This window comes from Lagenorhynchus albirostris, chromosome 11 (genome assembly GCF_949774975.1).
Source record: "Lagenorhynchus albirostris chromosome 11, mLagAlb1.1, whole genome shotgun sequence".
Classification (NCBI taxonomy): domain Eukaryota; kingdom Metazoa; phylum Chordata; class Mammalia; order Artiodactyla; family Delphinidae; genus Lagenorhynchus; species Lagenorhynchus albirostris.
The window spans coordinates 85296791-85321563 of record NC_083105.1 but is presented as its reverse complement, the minus strand read 5'-3'; the positions used below and the strand labels follow the sequence as shown (position 1 = coordinate 85321563).

The 24773-nt window shown below is 34.7% G+C and overlaps 1 protein-coding gene across 1 annotated transcript in view; it reads right to left on the bottom strand.

Moving 5' to 3' along the window:
• SOX5 (SRY-box transcription factor 5) overlaps nucleotides 1-24773 on the bottom strand; it is a 963387-nt gene that overhangs the window by 285084 nt on the left and 653530 nt on the right. Inside the window, exon 7 of the mRNA XM_060165318.1 lies at nucleotides 5962-6172. Within this exon, the coding sequence (XP_060021301.1) occupies nucleotides 5962-6172 (211 nt within the window). The remainder of the gene's footprint in view (nucleotides 1-5961; nucleotides 6173-24773) is intronic.

Below are 24773 nucleotides of genomic sequence, written 5' to 3'. Positions count from 1 at the left end.
TTATTTCTAAAAAAATCAAGACAGAGAGAGTAAAGAATACCAGAAGGTATGACATAACTGAACTGGAGGAAAAAGGCACCTGGACCTGTAGGATGTGCACTGGATTCTCATTCTAGCTTTAACACTAACTTGCTGTGTGATCTCAAGTACATCTCTACCTCAGTTCTCTCTGTCTCTCTCTAAATGAGGAGAGAGGGCTAAAATGTGTCTACATTTCATTCCAATTCCGAATTTTTATTATGCCAAACTAACTTGCTCCCAGACATTCTTCTAAAACAAGTTTTTCTTAACATATCTTCCAAGGCATTTTTTTTTAACACTTTAAAATCAAACAGTTTAAACTGAGCTGATTTTCAATTAAAGCTTTCTGGAAATTTGATCACCATTGAGGAATCTGAAATTTACTTTAGCAGAAAATTATGGAATACTACTTTCTTATTCAATATTTCATAGGAATTTAGGGACACATGTATTAATGTGTTAACATTAAACTACTACTGGCAAAATTCCTAATTAGAAAAAACAGTGTAAGTAGTGGTTAAGGGCATGAATTTTAGTTTAAGGTTGACTTCAGTTTGAATGATGACCCGACAGTCACCCCGTGACATATTTAATCATCAGTTTCCTCATCTGAAAATGGAGATAATAAGAAACAGAATATTTAGTTCATGTGTATGGCATTTCCTGAAACTGGAATAGCTATACATAATAGCCCTGGTTATGAGGTTTATGTAAAGATTAAATAAACTATTTCATATAAAGTACTTAACACTATCATTAACACATGATATGCACTTAATATATGCAAACAACCGAATACATATCATTTATTCAAGGCCTTGATATAGGAATAATGTATCACATATTATGATATTAAAGCTTGTCATTCGTAACTCCTAAGTCTAATAGTTAAAAAAAACAACTGATAGAGCATAGTTACTACCAAATATAAAATATATATTACATAGGTCAGACATTTCAAACTGAAAATTCACTATGAACTTTGGCAGGCTCCACATCAGTTAAAGTGTCACTGGACAAATGAGAATCTTCAGCACCAGAACTTTTAAAGTAATGACAGACAAAAATTCTGATGGAGGAAAAAGATACAAACAAAAGTATATAAATATATTTTCTATTTATAACTTTTAAAATATTTTAATTAATGGCTTGAAAAGATAAGCTAGCTCGAATAAAAGAGCCATTTTTTCTTCGGCCCATATGCAAATCTTATTTTCTTTCTAACCATTTTACCTCGGTGGCCTCCTTTTGTACGACACACCACTCTCTTCTAACTTCTGAATTTCTGCTAGTTTGCTGTTGGCAGGGATAAGGTCGGAAATAATACGGACCTTCTATTGAAATCTGCATCCCCCCCCATGAGAGGAAGCAAAGGCATGAATATGGCACTCTCATAACGATTTAGCTGGGGCTTAATGAAATTTTCATCACAACCTGCTGTTCATTTTAATGGCCTTTGAAAAACAATGGAAAACATAGCTTGAGGGAAGAAAAGATTTTTCCGTAGCAGATATCTGTCAGCTTAACATTTAGTTCCATTCACTCTCTCCCTACTCTCCTCATCCCCATATTACTGCCCTCATCACAGAACTATAACACTGTTTTGTACTTTTTCATTAAATTTATTCCTAGGTATTTTATTCTTTTGATGTTATAGTACATCACAGAACTACAGATCATTTGTTTGTACTGTATGCAATGTCACTGTCCTGATGTTTGGCTAATGTCAGGTTTTGGTGTCCATTCTCATGTCTAACCATACCCTTTAATTAGTGGAGTTTTTTAATCAGTTTGAATAATGACCCCAACAGTCACCCTGTGACATATTCAACATCAGTTTCCTCATCTGAAAATAGAGATAATAAGAATCAGAATATTTAGAATGTAACTTCCCACTTGCTGTGGAGCCTTTCACATATCTTCCTAGATATATTTCTCCCTTTTTCTCTTTTTGCAGTTAAAAAAAAATAGAAAGAAATTTCCTTTAACACTCTATTCCTTTTCTATGATACAATTTTCTGCCGTGTTATTATTTTTTTCTTGGTGATTAAGAACATCACTTTACTCAGATATATAAATTGCTCCTTGATAATACTCCCAATAGTTGCAGTTACTAAATATTCTTACAAGAGCAAATTTCTTCATCAATAAAAGTGAGTCTAATTTCTCCAAAGAAGACATACAGATGGCCAATAGGCACATGAAAAGATGCTCAACATCACTAATATTAGAGAAATGCAAATCAAAACTACCATGAGGTACCACCTCACACCAATCAGAATGGCCATAATGAGAAAGTCTACAAACAATAAATGCTATAGAGGGTGTGGAGAAAAGGGAACCCTCCATTGGTGGGAATGTGAGTTGGTGCAGCCACTATGGAAAACAGTATGGAGGTTCCTTAGAAAACTAAAAATAGAGTTGCCGTATGGTCCAGCAATCCCACTCCTGTGCATATATCCGGAGAAAATTCTAATTTGAAAAGATATATGCACCTCAATGTTCATAGCAGTACTATTTAAAATAGCCAAGACATGGAAGCAACCTAAACGTCCACTGACAGACGAATGGATAAAGAAGATGGGGTATATACATATATACAATGGAATACTACTCAGCTATAAACAAGAATGAAATAATGCCATTTGCAGCAACATGTATGGATCTAGAGATTATCACACTTAGTGAAGTCAGTCAGAAAGAGAAAGACAAATACCATAGGACATCACTTACATGTGGAATCTATAAAATGACACAAATGAACTTATTTGCAAAAGAGAAACAGACTCATAGATACAGAAAACAAACTTACCAAAGGGGAAAGGGGGTGGGAGAGGGGTAATTAGGAGTTTGGGATTATCAGATACAAACTTGTGTACATAAAATAGATAAACAGCAAGGTCCTACTGGATAGCACAGGGAGCTGTATTCAATATCCTGTGATAAACCATAATGGAAAAGAATATTATAAATAAGCATAACTGAATCCCTTTGCTGTACACCAGAAACTAACACATTGTAAATCACCTATGCTTCAATTGTAAGTAAGTAAATAAATAAGTAACTGTGAGTCTACTTACATTTCTGTGTACTCAAAGCATGTCTAGGAATCTTGTGTACATAAACATAACACCATCTTAGTCGTTGTGTATTCATACAAAAACTATCTTTCTGGGACTCGGGCTTCTAGATGCTTGGCATGTTCAACCTATATGCCAGTCTTCCATAAAGACTATCTTTGTATTTTCTCAATATCTTTGTATTATTCAATAACAAGTCACTCTTGAGCTGAGCTTTTAATATATTTGTAGGAAGGAAAGTACAAAAAAAGAGCTGTGGGAAATACAATAATGAAAACAGTCTAATGTCCACATACGTAACGATATTTCTTCGTGTCAACTCTTTCTGCCATGGATGCTCTATCTCTGTTCTTTTGCCTGTGTAGCTAATTTTCTCCTAATTCCCAGTACCTCTGAATGTTTCCTGCTAAGCAAATTGGCAAGCACTGTCTCCTGCCCTTTTTCCTGTTAGGAATTATTCGTTTGGCTTCAGCCTGTCATATACTTCCAAATTAAGAGTCTGTGCACCCACCTGGAAGGAAGCTCACATGAAACGCTGAGGGAATACCAAGGCCCTAAAAGAAATGACACCTCAGTAGCAAAGAGCACACTTCATATCCAGATCTTGCTTTCTAACACCATTCTCCAATAAAAGGAACCAGGGCTTCTTAGAGAAATGGCTTATTCTAGGACTGGGAGAAGGAAAGATACAAGATGAATCTGCAGTATCTTATAGCACCAGAAAGTAAACAAGTGTTCAAAAAAAAAGAAAAAACCCACCATCACAGTGGTACGTCAAAGTGACAATAGAAGGAGCCTCCAATGAACAAAGCTGGAACAATGTGACTAACAAAATAAAAAATTGTATTATAATTCAAAGTATAAAATAAACATCCATGAGTTCATACTGATATAAATAAGTGATTGAATAAGTAAATGACAGAGAAGAGATAAATCTCCAATAAAGAATAAATACAAATAAATTTCTCGATGATTCACTGTGAAGGATGGGGATCAAGGTCCCCTACTCCTTAAATGTGGGCTGTACACAGCACCTTCCTTCCACAGAGTAAGGTACCGAAAGGGGGCAGGGAGGCTTTACAGTGGAGAAACCCGAGAAACACTGTTATCAGCCAGGTGATCAAGGTCAACCCCAACATTCGTAAATCACATCGTAAGTATGTACTTTTGATGTGATGTGACAAGAATGGTACTTGGTTTCTGTGGTCTTTCTACCCAAACCCACAGTCCCAGTTTAATTATGAGAAAACCACCAGACAAATTCTAATAGAGTGGCATTCTACAATATATCTGAACAGTATTCCTCAAAATTTTCAAGGTTATCAAAAACAAGAACAGCCTGAGAAACTGTTGCAGCCAAAAGGAGCCCAAGGAGACATGAGAACTAAATAGCTAAATGTAATCTGTTATGCGATGGCATCCTAGAAGAGAAAAAGCACACGGTGAAAACTAAAGAAATCTGAATAAACTATGGACTTTAGTTAATAATGCTGTATCACAACATAAAAGATGCAAAATAATTTTAAATGCAGAAAGTTAATCATGCAAAATGAATAGTATATACAAAAATAAAGAAAAAGAAAACTATCATAAAGATGTTATACCAGAAAGCTATGATTCTGGGTGATTTTTATCATCTTCCTTTTAATTTTTCTGTTTTTTTAAACAACTCTTATAGTAAGAAAATACTATTTTTACTATCAGAAAAAAATGCAGCACATTAAAAGAAAAAGGTTGTGTGGGTCCTCCTCAAAACTCCATTTTTATCTCCATGAAGATTAGAGCCAAAAAGTCTTTGGCTGACTAGATTATTTCCAAAATTCCTTCCAACTGTAAGATCATGTGAATTACATAAATTTTAACTAAAATCCATGTCCCAGCTATGCATCTGGTAGAGACCCAGAAATATTTAATTACCACATGACTCCAAATACTGGTTAACATACATTTTGTGCCAGATATAATTTACCAGTGTCCTAACAACAGTTAAAAATAGTGTTAAATAGTATAAATGCAGTATATTTTTGGTGTAAAGCATGTCTTTTTATGTCACTGTTTTATGTTTGTTTGTTTTACTTTTCCATCTGACTCTGAAATAAATAGGAGGCATGTTCTTGTGTGCAACGTGGCATCCGTGTTTAGGATGCACATAGGTTTTAAACAGGAGTTAGTAAACATCTGTAACGTAAAGGATGACTATCACTTATTCATAAATTATACAGTTTGCATCAATCGTTTTACTAGTTTGTTTGCTTTCATTTTAAGATGAGTCCATGAGCATTATCACCTGTAGGAGACTATCTGTAACTATTGAAGAGATTTAGAAAATGAAATCTTAAAAGAAAGGCATCCTGGAAGTTGAAAAACTGGGAACCTCAGCTGAGCTAACAGTAAGAGAATCACTACTTTTCAAATACACAATAGTTCTAACCATACTAATTTTAGACTATACAAAAAATAGACCCAATTGTCTAGGCAGTCTAAGATGCATTAATGTATAAAGGTTATAAAATGTAACAAAGTTGTAAAATGGCCCTGGTGGGGAAGCACAAACTAGACTGCACATATCTGGCAGGTAGGCGGTGACTGTCCTGGGCTCTTCTGTCACTTTGTATTCTTGAACCTTAAGTTTTACTCAACCACAACTTACTCGTGTGAAAATAAGGAAGACATCATAACAAAAATTAATGATTTATAAAATTGGGGTTAGACGTATAAATATGTTTCTAAAAAAAAAATACTGTGCATCTTCATTGCATTCGGTTTCTTCCAATTTAACCTTGAGAGTGCGTCAGAAAAGGGAGCTAGAAGTTAAAATCAAACCATTAAAATCAGGTTTGTTTTCTTTTCCATCCTTTACCTTCTGGCTCATTTTTGATGAGCTCTTCCATCTTCCTCTGCTTCAAGGTGTCAACAACATCAGCTAAGCTGCCTTTGCGCCGCTCAGGAGTCCCCAGGGCTGTACTAGACAAGGACTCGCCACTCTGTCGCCCACCTTCTTCTGCCTTCTGAGGTGAGGTAGATGAGTTGTGTGGGGCAAATGAAGACATAACTTTATTGCCATCAACTTCCTGAAAGAGAAATCAAAAGAAAAAAAAAATATATATATATATATATATATTTGTTTAAAATTCATTAAGCTTTTTAATTTTAATTGATTACATGGCTTAGTCAGCTGCAACGGTGAAAAATGTCACTCTGCAGGAGCAAAAGGAATAAAGCAATTTCAAAAAAGAATACATTAACTTTACAGGTTGACACTAGAGTGAGACAAAGATCAATTCATAGGAGAAGTAAAAATAAGAAGATTCTCTCCCTTAGACTGAGTTCAAACGGCAACGCAGCCTTTCTACAAAGCCTATATTGATGAGTTTTGTCTATTTTTGGCTTTTGTTTGAAAGTCTTAGATTTTCCTACGAACATTAAATGTAGTGGTCATCTGTAATAAACCTTCTCATGATATTATAATGTTTAAACAAATAACATTCCAAATATTTAATTTTCTTTTTAATTTTAAGCAGCTGCCTGTTCTTTATGGTACTCCTAATTAAAGGAGGGTCCTCTTTTAGTTCTCCACCTTCCTCTCATGCTTTTTAGAAGACATCAGCCACCCAAGTTATTCTGACATCAGAGAAGTATACTGTAAATTCATTCCTGCTTATGCAGAAGGTATTTCCAATTCCATTTATCTGAAGCCCTGTTTCTGATGATACTCTTTGCTGTTTTGCACTTTAAGCCTCATTTGCCCTGAAAAATGAAGTTTCTTGCAGACTTTGCCTCTTCATAATTGTGTACATGTATGAAAAGAACTTATTCTATAATTCTAAAAGGTAAACATACTTCTGGTGTTCCTTTTGGCATTATTCTTCCCATAATTTCTAGTAGAACTTCGGCAATTTGTGTAATATCAGGGGTATATTTTGTATAAGCAGCACTAAATTGTTCTTTCAGAACTTTTCCAAAGAAATGATATTGAAATGACAAAGAAAAATTTATTTTCTTAAAGGTTTTCCTTGTATAATCTCTTACCTCCATAATCCTTTGACTTGCCACAAAGCAGAGCTCTTCTTAAAAATAAATCTGTATCCTAACATCTTTGAGGAAGTTAGTCTTCCCCAGGTTTATTTCTTAATTCTACAGCATTAAAAGTTTCCAATAAAATATATATGAGCGTGTGCATATTTAATATTCAGTATAATAGCTTATGCCCGTGTTTACACATTTGTCCTCTATTTAAGACATGTTAATGAGGATCTGTTGACCCCAGAAAAATGACAAATCACACTGATTTGATATTTAATCTTTAAAAAATAATGCTAATATTTTTTGACTAGATTAAAATTACTTGATAAAACTGTCATTCTAATTGTTTAAAATATATGAAAAATAGAGATGTCAACACAAATGTAATCATAACTTGTTCATATGATTTTTGTCAATGGATATCAGTGAGTACAGGGACATTAGCTATGGTATAAACATCAGTTTGTTGGGTGGGATCGAGTCAATGTGGGAAAAGCAAAAGTAAAAAATGTGTGCGAAAAGAATTTTCAGAATAATTCTAAACCCCAAATGGTTTCCATTTCCTAAAAACAGAATATGCCTCTTACAATCACTGTTTCTTGACTGAACGCCCTATAGACAATACCTTCATAGATGACTCTTAGCTTATAACGTACTTGAATTTAGAAATCAATATGCATAATGTAATAATTATAAGCCCCTGCAGGCTAAGTGAAAGTACACTTTTGTAATTATTTATTTAAAACCGACACATAAATACAAGCAAACACTTAAACACAGATACATACACACACAGACACCTCTGAAAGGGGCAATCACAAATTCATTCAGTAAACTAAGGAATGTTTTTATGAATGACCCATAATAAACATTAGCTCAGTTTAATGTGCAAACCAGAATACAGCAAAACTGCTGTATTTATTTTCCACAGATCTTTCTTCTCCTTTATTTCCAAGGTCAAAAGCAGAAACATCCCAATTTTAGCTTCACTTTAAACATTTATATTTTATACTCTGTTTTTACATTATATGATGATATACTTTACAAATAAGAATTTGGCAGCTGAGCTTCGCTTGCCATAAGTGCAAACTGCACACACTTTTCTGTAGCATCGTCTGTACAGAGAATGACACCCAAATTATATGCAATGAAGTCTATTAAAATATCAGAAAAAATTTCAAATTAAAGTAAAATAAAATTATATCCCATTTTGCATCTCTCTAATTTTCTACACCTTGCAAAGAGAAAGGATATATTGTGAAGAGTTTAACGTATTTCACAAGAATTCTAAACTCAGTTACCACAGCAATATAAAAATAAATTAATGAGCATTACTTTTATTTCAAGCAGGAATATTTATCTTGTCGCTGTTTCACCTGTCTGATTACATTCCAGCCTCCGGCAGTGTCCATCCCTTTAGCAGTCTCACGGAGGGAACAGATGTTTCAGTGTGGGGCCCCACTGTCCACCTGCGTGGCCAATGGCCTGTTATGTGGTGCTGGCACAGCCTTCGGTCAACGAAGTCCTATGGTTTTCAGTTTCCTCCCTGGGACTGCATTTACCATCCCTGAAATAATGACTGCACATTTCCGTTCATTTTCCTGGGAGCTGAACGTTCAAAGAGTCCGCTAACAAATGCAGCAGTGGTCCAGGCCAGCAATATATATTTAATAAAGTTTTGTGAACTCTAAGAACAAGTTTCAGTATTTTGCAGAAGAGCTCTTGGAACTGGGATGTGTAACTTTTAAAGTCTAATGATAAGAGTGTGTTCCAAACTTTTAGAATGAGGTTAATAATCTCCGGTATACTTTTTTTTTTTTTTTGGCCACGCCACACAGCATGTGGGATCTTCGTTCCCCAACCAGGGGTCGAACCCAATGCCCCCTGCAGTGGAAGTGCAGAGTCTTAACCACCGGACCGCCAGGGAAGTCCGTTATTCTTGAACAAGCTTTACCTCACCTTGCTCTCTTTGTCACCTTTGCAACCATGAGATAAAGGAAGGGGTCTGCCTAATGTATCCATGTATCTACCCTCATCAAAACATCTTTTAAAAAATGCATTCTTATTAATTCTACAGATAGTATTTTTCTATGAACACCTTAATATTCAAATTTTAGATAATTTGGTGACTAAGAAGAATTAATTCATTTGAATAAAAGAGATAATATGCGACTCAATCAAATATGTATCTTCCTTTTATTGCCCAAATGACATTTCATTCTTGACTTCTAGACTCAAGAAATACATCATCATGTGTATTTTTCGGTCCTAGAAAACTGAAATTAAATCCACACAGGGTAGTAAAAACACTACATTTAATAGTCAGTCTATCAGACTATAATCACTAAGAATGATAGACAATATTTATTGAATATTTACTTTGTGTCAGGTGTTGTTTAAACTGCCATATATGCATTAACTCAGTTAATTCTCATGGCAAGCCTAATTATGATTTGCACTTCAGAGATGGAGAAACTGAGGCACACAGACTGAAGTAAATGCCTGAGATCGTATGACTAATAAAACATAAAGTAGATAATCAACTCCATTCTCTTGGCTTCCAGAGCCCTGGTTCTCCACCACAGTGCTAATACTACTCTTAAAAGACAAAAAACAAACAAACCCCCAAGAAACCTTTAACTATGTCTATATCTATCAATGATATGGGTGAACAAGATATGCTTCTTCTTCATAATTAAGTATGAAAAAGAGAGGCTTTCACCCCAATATGTTCAACTCCTAAAGAAGTGATGCAAATGTCCTGAAATTAATTAACCCAGCAGTATTGTAGGCTTATAAAGCTCTCTCCACCCAAATACACATTGGTTTATACTATATTCCACAAAAATGAACCTTACGATTTAAATAGTTATATAAACCAAACACATACATTTGAGGTCTAAGTGGCTAATCAAAATAATGGTGCTCAGTAGTTTATGATTTTTAATCTATCTTTATAGAATGTGTGGCCACCTCTAGCATTCTTTCTAGTTCAATAAAGTTTTGAGCTTAGAAGAAACAGTACAGAAGATTTGGACTATCTTTAACTAAATTCTCATTAATGCAAGTTCATTAATTTTGGTATTGCATAGACGCAGCACAAAATGAACTACAGATCCACAGAGAAAGTGCTTTGGTGCCAAACAAGTTTTGACATGGTCATGTTCTTCCAGCAACAGGCATGGGATGTAATGTCCAGCATGGTAACCAGAGTTAATAATTTTATAGTCTCTATCTGAAAGTTGCTAAGAGAGTAAATCTTAAAAGTTCTCATCACAACAGAAAAAAAATTTGTAACTTAGGCGATGGGTGTTAATTAGGCTTACTGTGGTGATCATTTTGCAATATATACCAATAGCAAGTCGCTATGTTGTACACCTGAAACTAATATAATGTTATATGTCAATTATATCTGAATTTTTAAAAGCTATATTATGTAGTTATTCCTTAAATTCTTTAAAAATTGGATAAAAATATGTTATCACAGATATCCATTTTGAAACTAAATTGCACTACCTGTAACCTATTCTGTCAAACTAGGAGATGCCAAATTTCATTTAGTAATAGAAAAAAATACATAATGATTGTGTAAAAACTGTTTTTAATGTTTTTTTGGTTAAAATAATTTTTCATTATACTTCTGCATGAAACCTCAAACCACTAACGCTTACTCCTTTTGGATTATAGATCTCTTGATGTAGCTAGAGATGCCCTCCAAAACTCAAATGCACATGCATACAGGCAAACACTCATGCAATTGCACACATAATTTTACATATAATTTTAGAGAGTTCATTTTCTACTCTCATAGTTCCAACTATGAACTTCCTCAATGAAATCCCCTAGTAACTCCTATAAACCCTGGGTTCCAGGTTAAGAAGCTCTGACCGAAATGTGAAGAGGATTATAAACTCATTAATATATACAATTAGATGATTTCAAAATGATCAGTTATTATATGTAAAAAGAGCCTCAAACTATAGATTTTATTGATGTTTTATTCAGATAAACATAGAAGCACATATGTCAATAATTTGAAATTTTACTGTTCCTAAGATAAACATTTAGACAGAGATCAATATTTTAATTATAAAGAATAATAAACACATTGAAGAAAACAGTACATTACTAAGGGCAATCATTGTCTTCTTACTCAGAAATTACTTTGTGATAATGCACATATAAATCTGAAATGGAAGGCAGAACAAATTGTTACCTTTATAAATGAATGTTACCGTTTTGAGAAGTCATATCAGTTAAATTTCAAATAGGAATTTTCCTGAAAGCAGGATGTAAACATATGAGGAAGGATACATGAGGCAAAACCCAACACCTCAAAAAGCTCACTGGAGAACACTAAGAGTCTTTCTTTGATTAACATGATCAAATTCAATATTCTGGGAACAGGATATGGTCAGTTCTCAAGATTTATACAACAAAAGTCAACACTTATAGGCAGATCTCTGAAGGGTGTCTATTATGGTTGTGATTACTGTTGGTGTTAATGCTGTCAGATTTAAAATCTTTTCTAAACTTTTCCTAAAAAAGAGCTGTCTAACGCATACTTAGATTCACTGATTTAAATAAATGAAAAATTGACAGAGACAGCTTTGCTTGAGTTACTGTCAGTCATCTATAGACAGAGCTCATCACAACTGTTCACCTTTCTATATTGGAAAAAGCCACCAATAACACATTTGTAAAACTTACTGAGTTTTATAAGATCAACAATTCTTAGTGCTTAAATGACTACAAGGTAAACTAATTGAAATTCCAGATATTAGATGAGTGGTTCATAAATCTGTCTAGGGATGGGACCAGCAAGTTACGTATATGCGTCTTTTTTAAAGCTCCCTGGGGGGGGCCGGTGTTAGACTTGGCTGTACCGGCCTACTCTAGATCACTTGCAACGTAGTCATAGGAACCCAAAGTCAGCTTTTAAGGAAAGATTATATTTTATATATTTCAACATTTTATGAGATTATAGAAATTCCCTGAAAATTAGTGCTCTAAATCCTTACAATCATTTAATCATCACAAAAAAATGGGTAGAAATTCCATAATACTCAAATATGTACTGTACATTTTTTGCTCTATGATCTATGGAAAGTTCCATATTCCATACCCTGCTCAGTTCTAATTTTTTTTTTTTTTTTTTTTGCGGTACGCGGGCCTCTCACTGTTGTGGCCTCTCCCATTGCGGAGCACAGGCTCCAGACGTGCAGGCTCAGCGGCCATGGCTCACGGGCCCAGCCGCTCCGCGGCATGTGGGATCCTCCCGGACCGGGGCACGAACCCGCGTCCCCTGCACTGGCAGGCGGATTCCCAACCACTGCGCCACCAGGGAAGCCCTGACAACTTTTTTTAATAACCATTTTGGCACATACTGAAACAGGCGTAGGTTTGCTGGTTTCATACTAATTGTATAAAGAATCTGAGATTCATGTCAACATAGCATGTGGAAATAGATTATTTTCAGAAATGTACTAAAATTTGGTTTGAACTTATTAATAGTTTAATCTCATGTATAATATAAAATAAAACAATGATAGTATGTTTCCTTTGTGTTTTTAAACCAATGTCATATTTGCCATCTAATTTAATTCCAGTGAGTGAAACAGAAATTTAAAGGCAAATTTTCTGATTTAATAAGAGATTGTACAAACAGGAAAAACAGTTTTGGAAAATATCTTCATTTGCATGTGGGTGTTACACGGGCAGAAGTGTCTAATGGTTGTTTTTCCAGAACCACATTTATTAAGAATCTCAGAAATGCTGCATTCAAGAATAAAACGTATGTTTTCATGTGCTCTCAAAACCACTTAATAAGCAAAAGTGGCATTTAGAGAATTCTAATACATTAACTAATAGAACCTGTAAAACAAAGAAAATTTTGTGCTGTGACAGCCTCATCTTCCTGCTGATTTGTGTGCTGTATCTTACTTCTGTTTAAACATCTAGCAAAAACACTTTAAGACATTTGATGATCGCTTCCCTGCGGGCCCAAAGGTCAACAATAAGATGTTTCTAAACAAAAATTAGACTACACAAAAAACACTCCCATTTAACACTAGCATTGTGGATTATATAATAATATTTTAAGAAGTAAAGAAAAACTAGCCACTAATTACATATAATAATTCACCTGTCATTTTCCTAAGAAGCCTTCAGAACATTTCTACTGTAGTTGTTAATAAACTTAACTAAATACCTATTCACTCTGAGTCTGAAGAAAGAAATGATACTTGAGGAATTCCTCAAATTGTGAGCTGTTTGGGAACTGAATTCTTTTTATCCCACAGAGCAATGAGTACAGTTTCTCATACAGAACAGATCTTGGTAAAGTTAGTAAGCTAAGTGTTTGCTAGCATCATTTATAACTGGAAACTGACTACATGTTCTGTCATAAGTGAAATAAACTGTGACACCCCCCACCCCACCCCATGCAGTAAAATATGATGTCAGCAAAGCAGCAATGGTGAAGCAAACTGGAGTCAGAAGTCAGAATGTTGGGCTCACATCCAGGGTCTGTCATTTATTCATCTGGGACAAGCTATCTCAACATTTCAAAACTCAGTTTCTTCATCTAAAAATGGGATAATAAATGATAAGTAATTCATATGTGCTATGATATAGTACCAGATCTCCAGAATTTAGTAGTAATACTTTTTGAAGAATAAGAAGTACTTCATTCACTCAATTTTCTCTTTCATTCGTGTAATAAAAATATTTTGAGTGCTAACTTGTGAGACAGCGTAATGATGTTCACAGTTAAGGGCAGAGAATCTGAAGCCAAACAGATGTGGTTTAAATCCTGGTTCCACATTCACTAGCTGTGTGACCCTAAGTTATTTAATCTTCCTATGCCTAGGTTTCTTCAACTGTAAAATGGGGATAATACTATCATCTACCTCATTGGGTTGTTAGTGTATTATAAATTACAAAATAATGAGTTGTATTAGTTAAGGGATTATATGAGTTAATATATGCGTTACAAATTACAAAACTCATAAAATGGTAACTGAGGAGTGGCAAGAACTATGTATTTGTTAAAATGAGAATGCTTCAGCCCATAATATTAGGAGATAACAATGAACAAAACACAGAATATATAAAAACAAATAAAGAAAAAGCCAGGCTCTTTAACAGGAAAGTGAAGAAGAGGAGACAAATCCCTTCCCCTACCCACTCCATCAAAAAATGAAAATGCATATACAAGTAGTTTCATAGCTCTTTCTGCTGAAACCAAACTGCACCCATGGAATCATTTTTTTAAAGAATAATTTAAATTTTTTTTCAGGTGGCCCATTTTTAAGGATAACCTAATACAAACTTTTTTAAGGAAAAAAATAGTTCACAAAATGTCATGTGACATGAGTGTGCTTATATCTCTGTTGCATACACAATTTTCAAATTTCGCAGTTTCATGGTTCTTTACAAAGTGATAACTCTGGAAAATGATCAAAGAAAGAATGTTCAATTACTCCTCATTACGAAATAAAATTTTTTAAAGTCAAAGTCCGAAAAAAATTAGAGTAATGAATTATTTCTCATAAATACATGACACCAATTACTTATGCCGTATTTCTACTTCTCTTTCATATTTCTCTTTCTTCTTGTGAGATAGACATATCAAAATTTTTCTTCAGGAGAATATTAGCACCACTAGATTCTCTTGCAAGCAAATTTTTAGGTTTCTTTACACTATAAATACAGAACAACAGCAGTAATATGAGGGAAGAGAGATCAAGTACTGACTCTCTTTCGGCCAGCTTCCCTCCTCTGTGCTCCATTCATGCCTGAATACAGCCCCTCACCAGCAGTGTCTCCTCACAGGATCAGGCTGATTTCATAGCGCAATGTCAGTCAAATGTGATGTCATTACACTAATCCCATCTTCCTATTTTTAAAAAAAGTTACAGAGCTGTTTTTCTATATTAATTATGACTTTCAATAGAGCACTCTGTATATAGCAAAAGCAGGACTTTTTCTTTGAAAGGGACCTTCAGCATGAATTGACATTAAGCAGTGATTTGAGATACAAGAAGCACAAGCTTCAGTTCTCATGATTTTTGTTTTTGCAGTTAATATGAGTAATGCTATATAAAATATTGTTATTTTAGTCTTATAGTTTTGAAGACTTTTAATAATATTTCTAAACTATTAGGCATTTTTCTGACCACATATACAAAATCTGTTTAAAGTCACAAATGTTTCAGTAAAAATATACCTACCACTCTTGGAGTTCTTAAAAGGCCCTGTTCTAAAAGTTTTTGGATATTACATTTACTAATTCTCAGAGAAACTGCATAAAGACTGTTATATTCCTATTTAACAGATGGGGAAATTAAGCTCCTAAGAGTAATTTACCCAAGGTAAGAGTAAGAAATGGTAAATTGGGGCATTAAACTCAAGATCATCTAACTTTAAAATCCATGCTGGTCATCATTAAGTTATACAGCCTTCCTCAACTGATTCAGGTTCTGTAAGAGATGCTAAAGGTATAAAAAAATCAAGCTGGTTCGCTCTCCTCAGAGTTGAAAATTAAATTTGCAAGTCATTTAAAATACACAAGAAACAATAAGTAATCATAACAACTATAATAAATACTAAATTGTATAGCAGCAAATTATACATGCACAAGAAATTTAAAGAGAGACCACTGGAAATCAAAGGAAGGTAGAAACTTCTTTAACATACCACTTAGCAGCACACTGTTTTGGGATCATTTATTTAATTTTCTTTCTATACCATATATGAAGGCAGGGAATGTGTCTGATTATTCACCAGGTACCCCGGACCCTATTATTAGTGTTTAATAAATACATATTAAGTGACTTTATTAAATCTTTATGTATAGGTAGTCTTTTGATCTAACTCTAGAAAGAATAGGTAGAGAGGAAAAGATGTAGAGCGTTGCTTCCCAGAAGCATCATCCAGAAAATTTTATAGGGTAAACACACACACACACACACACACACACACACGTGCGAGAAGGTAGTGGCTTAACCCAAAGAAATGGAGAATAATAAATGAGAATGATTATACTTCCATAGTAGGGTTATTTTATGAAGGGTCATAAAAGTCCAATAGAATTATTTATCTTTGACCTGACAGACAAAGGAGAACTATTCTAGATTCTATACTGAGTGTTAACTCTCAAAGTAATTTGCTAGGAAGATCAGTCTAGCAGTGGTATGGAGAATGGTTTGGGTAGAAGAGAAAGTAAAGATCTTCACTGAATAGGAAACTGTTACCGTACCACATATGTGATGATAAAAAGCTTTCTGCTAAATTGTAGTTGTGAGAGTTGAAAAGAACCATCAAATCCTAGAGACAATTTGCAGCAGATAATGATAAAATTAGATAACTTGAAAATAAGGAGTCAAAGTAAATACAGTTGTTGCTTGGGAGGTTGAAATAATGATTACAGTATTGACAAAAACAGAATGGTTAGCAAACAGAGATGACTGTTAGAATAGAATCAGTATATGTACAAAAAATTAATAAATTCAATATAACTAAATTAGTTTACAACTTGAGCATTAGCCCTAACTTTTGACCCCAGCACTATAATAGATGCCATAAAATCTCCCTCGGGTCTCAAGTGATGGGTTTACCATTTGAGATCTTTTTTTTCTCTTTTTTGGCCGCCCCGCGCAGCTTGTGGGATCTTAGCTCCCCAACCAGGGATCGAACCCACACCCTTGGCAATGAAAGCGCAGAGTCTTAACCACTGGACCGCCGGGGAATTCCCCCTTTGAGATCTTTAAATCTGTTTGTGGAACATCCAAATGTAGATGCACCTTGAAAGACAATGTTCAGGTTATAAAAATAAAGGTAGTAAAATGATGAGTTATGAACCATTATTTTCATAAGTGAATGGTTAAATACACTTTAGTTCATGAACTCTCAGAAAGCGTCCACACAGGGAGAAGAGTAATGGCCTAGTGCTCTTCACGTATGTCTAAAAATGGCAGTTATAAGTGAGTATCACCTTCTCCTTCAGGGACTCAGGTTTACCATGTACATTTTTGAAATTTTATAGTTATTTATAATTAGATACTGAAAGATGAACAACGCTTTTCTAAAGAAAAACAGGTACATGGAAACGATAATGAACACCTATAGAATACGCAAAACAGAGAAATTAGAATAAAAATGTCAGAATAAGGATTTTTCCTTATTACTTTAGGAAGTAAGACTGAAGTTTGACAAAAAGATAGCACTGTAAAAATAAGGAGAAAATTGGAAACTGACAAATCTTTCCCTTATTTACAATGAATGGACCCTCAGAATGCCGAGTTCTTGGTACTGTATGTTCAATCTCCAAAATTCTTGCCATATAGATGTTAAAATGAGGGGAAAATAAAAATGAAACCATCAACAACAAAAAAGTTCTGCAGAAATTTACTGCTGTGATTGCTTCATTGAGTTGTGGCCACAGGTATAAATTACAAGTGATGGTGTTTTTGCTCCATTAAAAAATTATTCTACCAAGGGAACTTGTTGGGATATATGTATAAAAAATGAAATTGTATTATACCAAATCCTAGAGAGTATAAAGAGGAGGTAAGTAATTTTGGATTTTGGACACATGCATTCTCTTTTACAATTCTACTTGAATTCCTGACTTCTGAACATCCCTGGATATTTCTGATATCCCAAGTGATTCCGGTTTGATGCTCAATAACCCACAAAAATCAATCCACAATAATGGCATATATTCTTTATATTCCCCATACCGAGAAAATACAAGTTTCATTTGTGTTATAAAGCTACATTGTTTGCATAATAGAGTTCGATTTAAATAGTCATCCTCTTCAAGCCTGAAATTTATTAGTCTCAGGATGGGAACCAACCAGGTATTGCTATGCTTACCAACTCTGAGATTATACAAACAGTAGCTTCTTACAAAAGTCCTTTGGCTATCCATTCATTATACTTAGCAACATCAAACAGGGAAAGATAATTTAAAAGCTCCTATTGAGCACCCAGAGACCTTGAACATAGACAGGGGGTGAACACAAAGAGAGAATATTTGGTTACAAGAGTCACACTTCATCTCTTTAATTAATTTTTTTCCAGTACATTTTTGGTGTTTCCATTGTTCTTCTTCTACTCCCTTGGTTCTAACAGAAAGAAGTATACACACACATGTATATATTTCATTAACAGGAAATAAAAGGGTTGTCTTTAGTTAAGATGTTTCCATTCACAGAGACTACACATTTAAAAAATAAATTGCCTGAATAAATTCAATTATCTAGAGGAGCAAAGGAAATCACATGCAAATGACATTATACACAGAGGCCATTCCGACAGCTTCATGTTTATTTTTATTGTTTCAATCAGTGGAAGGGAGAAGCTGTCAAAAATGTAAGATCTCTGCCTTTTTAAAGGCCCGATGTCTCTGGAACTGAAAATTGCATGAGCAATAATATCAAGAGAAGAAATTTGTCTACTCCTGAAAATAGGAGAAGATTCAGACTCTCTCCACTTTAATGCCAGCACGCTAGTGAGTCCCCGTACACCTTGGTTATATTTTGCCTACAAAAACCAAAGGATAACATTTAATTTGCAAGTAGTCCAGTATCAGTCAAGCTAATGAAGACCGGCTTAAAAAAAACAGTGTATCTGAAAAAAGTTAGTAAATCCACATATTAAATTAGCCTATAATGACTGTTAGTCCTGTCCTCTGATAGCAGCTCTGTAAATAGTAAGTGCTATACATGACTTTATCAAAAGAGACTCTTAGCAGAAGAGGCATTACAATAACCAGTAATTAAATATGATATTTTTGTCTTGTTCTTTAAATATGACAAAAATACACAGAAAAGATTTAGGCTGCCTTTGTAATAGGGTCCTGCTGAAAATCTCTGGCTTTTTACACAGAATTTACGTGCTACCTGAGTTCTCTTGAAGCGTGAATGTACCAAGTAAATGTGGCATATGTCTGTATTTTCTTGCCAATTCTTAATTCATTCATTCAAATCGCTCATTGTAGGCCAAATTCTTATCCAATTCCACAGAGCCACCAATTTTCCTGGAAGTGAATAGCAGCTTTGTGCATGGAAACAGGGAAGTCAATAGCAGGTCTGTGCCTGGAAGAACTATGCAACTGGTGGAAAGGATAAGAATTTGACCACAGGATTCCTTGAGTGTGGTAGAATCTAGTTTAAAATGACCCAAATGATGAAGCTTTCACCACTTCACTTGGGTGTCAATTCCAAAACTTGACAATTTGAATAACTGTGAGTTTTTACACGGCCATCTTACATACCACTCTGATTGCAGTATTGCATGAGAATAATTCTTCCATTTAATGTGTTTTTATTACAATGTTCTTTATTTACCGTAATTAACCTTTGATTTCGTTCAGAACCTGAAGGCATATTCTTAGAAAAATAACAAGAGCACCACTTAACAAAACTTATTAATAGGCCAATAACTACACTGGCATTTTTAGGAGGCTATTACTTTGATCATTCCTAACAGACTTATGAAGGAAGTGTTACCTCTGTTTTTATAGATACTGAGTTTAAGCCCGGTACTTCAAGTTAAATAATAAGTAATTTGAACTCATATCTCTCTGACTCCTTCAATTTTGTGTCTAACTATCATGCTATACAGCCTCTCATTGGGCTGAAAACATGTAATTGCTCTAACTTTACTAACCTTAATCTAATTTTCTAGTCAAAGTTTGTTTTACTTTGATATATGTCATCTCTCAATCCCATACAGCATTTCTTTTTTTTTTAATATATATATAAATTTATTTATTTATTTTTGGCTGTGTTGGGTCTTCGTTTCTGTGCGAGGGCTTTCTCCAGCTGCGGCGAGCAGGGGCCACTCTTCATCACGGTGCGCGGGCCTCTCACTCTCACGGCCTCTCCCGTTGTGGAGCACAGGCTCCAGACGCGCAGGCTCAGTAGTTGTGGCTCACGGGCTTAGTTGCTCCGCGGCATGTGGGATCTTCCCAGACCAGGGCTCGAACCCGTGTCCCCTGCATTGGCAGGCAGATTCTTAACTACTGCGCCACCAGGGAAGCCCCCCTTACAACATTTCTAATAGGCCCGTTTGGTTTCATAATGTACTTTGTTGACATATTCCATTTTCTTTACTATTTTTAATTGGCTACATCTTACATTTCAATTTCTTTAACTTTTATTTCCAAATGAATTTAAGAAGTTTTGTCAAACTCCTAAATAACAATTTAAACACTCATCCACCTCCCCCCTCACATACATCAATGAGGCATGCACACAAAATTTGTTAACCAAACGCCTACTTTTTGAAAAGCATTATCCTGGGTCCTGGAGGGACTACAAATGATCTTCCAATAGTCAAAGGCAACATATTTCATGACTTCTTCAAAATATTTGAGACTGCTGACAGTTCTTTCCCTAGATTTCTGATGGCCCACCCTCTGCTGTTCATTCTTTTCCCAGGCATTGCCTGTTATGACCTTAAATCCTCTAAAATGTATTCAACAGCCATAATAACTTCCTACTTTTTTTTCTAAACTCTCTGTCTTAGGGATCCGATCTTGACATTGTGCACTGAAGATCTTTCAGTGGCTTCCACCCAGCTTTCAGAAAAAAATTAAGAACTCCTTTGGATAATACACAAACTTAGGTATCATCACTCTCCACTCCACTTAGCAATATAACTATAATTTAACTCCTTGCTTTCTCTAGGTCACACACTCCTTATTTTCACTTCTCTGCCTCTTTCAAACTAACTTCAAGCTTTAAAATCTGGCTTAAGTTTACTTCCTTGGGGAATTGTAAATGCTTAATATATTTTGGGGAATAAACGACTCTTCTTAAATTCACAATTTGAAATATTGTGTCTGTGCAGGTAATTTTCACGTTCCTATCTCTTGGCAGGGAAGTTTCAATTATACATTTCCAATAGTCTGTTTTCACCTAAATATCTCAGTACATCAAACCCAACATACATAAATGTGAATTCAGAACTCTGTCACCCAAACCGGCTGTTGCTCTGGGCTCACTTTTTGTTTTCCCTCTTTAAAGTTGCACCATCATTCCCAGTCACACGGGAGTGGAGCAAAAATCACCACTTTTGAGCATAAGCAAGTCTCTTAACCTCTATGAACTTTAATTTTCCTATATCAAAATGAGAGCTGTGGAATAAAAGACCTCTAAGATCTAAGGCCAGGTTTGAAATTCTATAGGTCTATGAGTGATAAATATATAAAAACACAGTACGTAATTGTCTTAGCTTCAGTCTTTAACTGTCTAAACTCAATTATTCATCTGATTTTGCCACATTCTGACTGGCCTGGCAGAATAATGTTAAGGCTGGGAAGAAAACGTATTACAAGTACTTTGAAGCAAGTGAAAATTATTTTTTTCATATTTGAGGAAGAAAAGTATATATGGATACTCCTGGTCCTTTCTCATACCCTTCACAGGCCTACTGCAATCTCTGTATAATCCAATCCTCAGTAGTATTTTTTTTTCCCTGATACAGAACAAAGGAAAAAATTGTTGGTCTTATTTCACAGAACTTACTTGACACTTTATGTGTTTCTCTAAACTACAAATCAGCCAATTACTGGCCAAAATATTTGAAGACTTTGCTTAAACAAGGGTATCCATCTCCACTTTGCTTAAACAAGGGTATCTATCTCCCCTCATTCCCACTCCATCCCAGACTAAACCCTGTTCAATTCTGCTTTAGTCTGGAAACAAATCAGGATTAGACTTTTTCACTTTCTTCCCTAAGGCACACATTTAGAGTCTAACCTAAATCATAAGTTAATGTTTAATTCATGAAGTAGGATGTTTATAAAGCCATTTATGCATCTATAACCTTTCATAGTTCCCCAACAATTACAGATTATAAACTCCAAACTTCTGATAGCATTCAAGACCCCTTACAATCTGCCATTAATCTACCTTTGCAACTTTCTCCCCTTAAAACATGGTCTTTTGAGTCAGTCCCATTCTTACTGGACTTGTGACTTTATTTTATTCTCTCCACTTTGGTACCCATATCAACAAAATGGGAATAATGATACTGTGTTTGCAGAGGTTGTAAACATTACATGACTCGACAAATATAAATGTTTAGCACAATTCCTAGCCCATATTTACTTTTTGATAAATGTTATTTCCTTTTTACTAGATTCCTTGAAAGCACACTCTAATCAGATAACCTATTTGCCCACTGTTCCACACACATACCTAGAAGTTCCCTGAAAAGATACAAACAGTAGTACATTGTACACTACAAACTTCCACAACCATACCTAGATCTGTTCCCTTTTCTGAGCTCTTTCCTTTTGCTCTGCTTGGAATATCTCCTTCCCCTCCATTCCTCTCCGCCTCATCTTGCGTTTTCAAATCATAGCTATCCTTCAAGACTCAGCCTAACTGTCTTAGTTTTTAGAAAGCCTTTCTTCACTTTCACCCTCTCAGCGAAACCCCTCCAAGAACTACCCCACTGCCCCACATTTAAATTAAGTGAACTCACTTCTGATTTACTGTGATTTGCACATGTATACTGGACGTGTTAGAAGGGTGGTCCTCAAAGTCCCAATCCACACAAGATAGTGAGCTGCCCCCAAACAGAAATCAATTCTATCACTACGCACTCTTAAGTTTAGTTCAGCTGATGTTCTTTCCATAACAAGACTTTCTTGATGAAGCACAGACCACAGTTTGAGTAGCACTGCTCTGGAACCATCTGCTCAGCAGTTTCCTTTTCCCCTTCAGTCAGAAAATGTTGTTCTTCCCCCATAAACTCCCATAACATATCATAAACCCCTCCATCTGTAACACTCACCACATATTATCAAAGCCTTAATTAGGATTTAAATGCATATCCATTTTCTGAGACTGTGAACTCTCAAAGGATAAACCTGTGTCCTTTTCATATTTGCATCCAATGTATTTCATACATAAGAGATATTCCATAAATGTTAGTTTAACTGAGATGACTCCTCTCCCCTATCACTACACTGAAGGATGAAGCATTTAAACATAGGTAAAACAGGACCTCCTTTGTGACAATTTTCTCCTATCACCCTGGTAGTCATGATGCACCTAGGGTGCAGACAGTATTAGAGAGTACTGAAGTAAAGGCTAAATGTAGAAGATGCTTAGAATGAAACAAAAACAGGGGAAGAGAAGTAATTGAAAATAAAATGAGGAAGAAGAGAGGAGTATGTAGAACTTCATGTCGTAAGTAAAAGGACAGTTGAACTATTTCTCATAGATTTAACACAGTATTGAGAAACCATCTGTAATTCAACTAGAATATATTATGGAGATGGAGGAATTGGGGCCGAAGAAAAACTACAGGGAGGATTATACCTGATTTCCAAACTTTTTCCAATTATAAACCTAGAGGCTTTTCAAATGCTTAACACATTTCCCCAGCAAATACAAACTCTAACTCTACCCATTCTTCTTCCAGACAAGAAAGCATATAACAATGAACATTATAGGGAGTAATGAAAATAAAAAGATAATCTTGAATTTATATATATATGAAAACATATATATATTTAAAACTTAACATATAGCTTATAAAATTTAAAAATGCAACATTTCAAACTACTTAGAGTACACTAGAAAACCGCTATAGATCCACTTGCATAGTCCAACACAGAAGCTGAGCCTATTTGCAGCTAAGCTACAAGGTCTAAGGTTCTTAGCACAATCCCACAATAACTATTCAACCTAGTTTTCCCCTTTGGCTATACAGACCAGGTGTGTGGACATGAAAACAGGACTCTGTGCTACATTTTATTCTAAACTGGATTTGTGCCATTTTGCTGTATTCCTGTTTCTTACTACGATTTCCGGTTGTACTGATTTTTCCATTTTTTCGCTATTGCTACATATGTAAGATTTACTACGATGTCGCTTTTATTTTATTTTATTTTCAGGAGAGGTGCATAAATGAGGCACTTCACTCACTAAGAAAATCTCTTTATAATTACAGGGATCATGTAAAAATCCCCTTTGCCACCATGGAAATTTGGTAGCTATTTGAATGTAACAAAAATACTTAACTATTCAAAATCAGATGAAGGGACTATTGTGTCTTTTTAAAATTATATAATAAAAATTTGAAGGTACATCATATATTTTCCTCAAAAAATAATAAACAATATCTTTGACAGAAATATTTAAAGAAACAAAATGCCTATGTATAGCTCATATGTTAAACTAAAAGCATCTCAAGTACAAATAATCAAAAGTTTTCTTTTTGATGTCAGCTTTTGTTTCATTATGTCTGAATGAACTGCCCAACAAGTAAAGAAGAAATAAAATATAGAAAGAGAAAAAGTACTATATTAACATCATTTATTCTTGTTTCACGTTTTTATTAAATTTATTTTGTCTTACTGTTCATTGTATTACACAGTTACTAAAATTTCTACCTATATGTATACTGCTACATTTCATACAATACACAAATTATTGTATGACGTGAATAATAACTTGATCTCTGTTTTGGACTAGATAGTGGATGAATATTGCGATCAGTTTTTCCGTATCACAATTCAAGCTACTAAAGTTAACAAAGTGACCTGTAAATAAGAATGATATTCCAATTGCAGACACAGAATAATTAAACATGGAATGTAAGAGAGTGGGTAAGAAGACT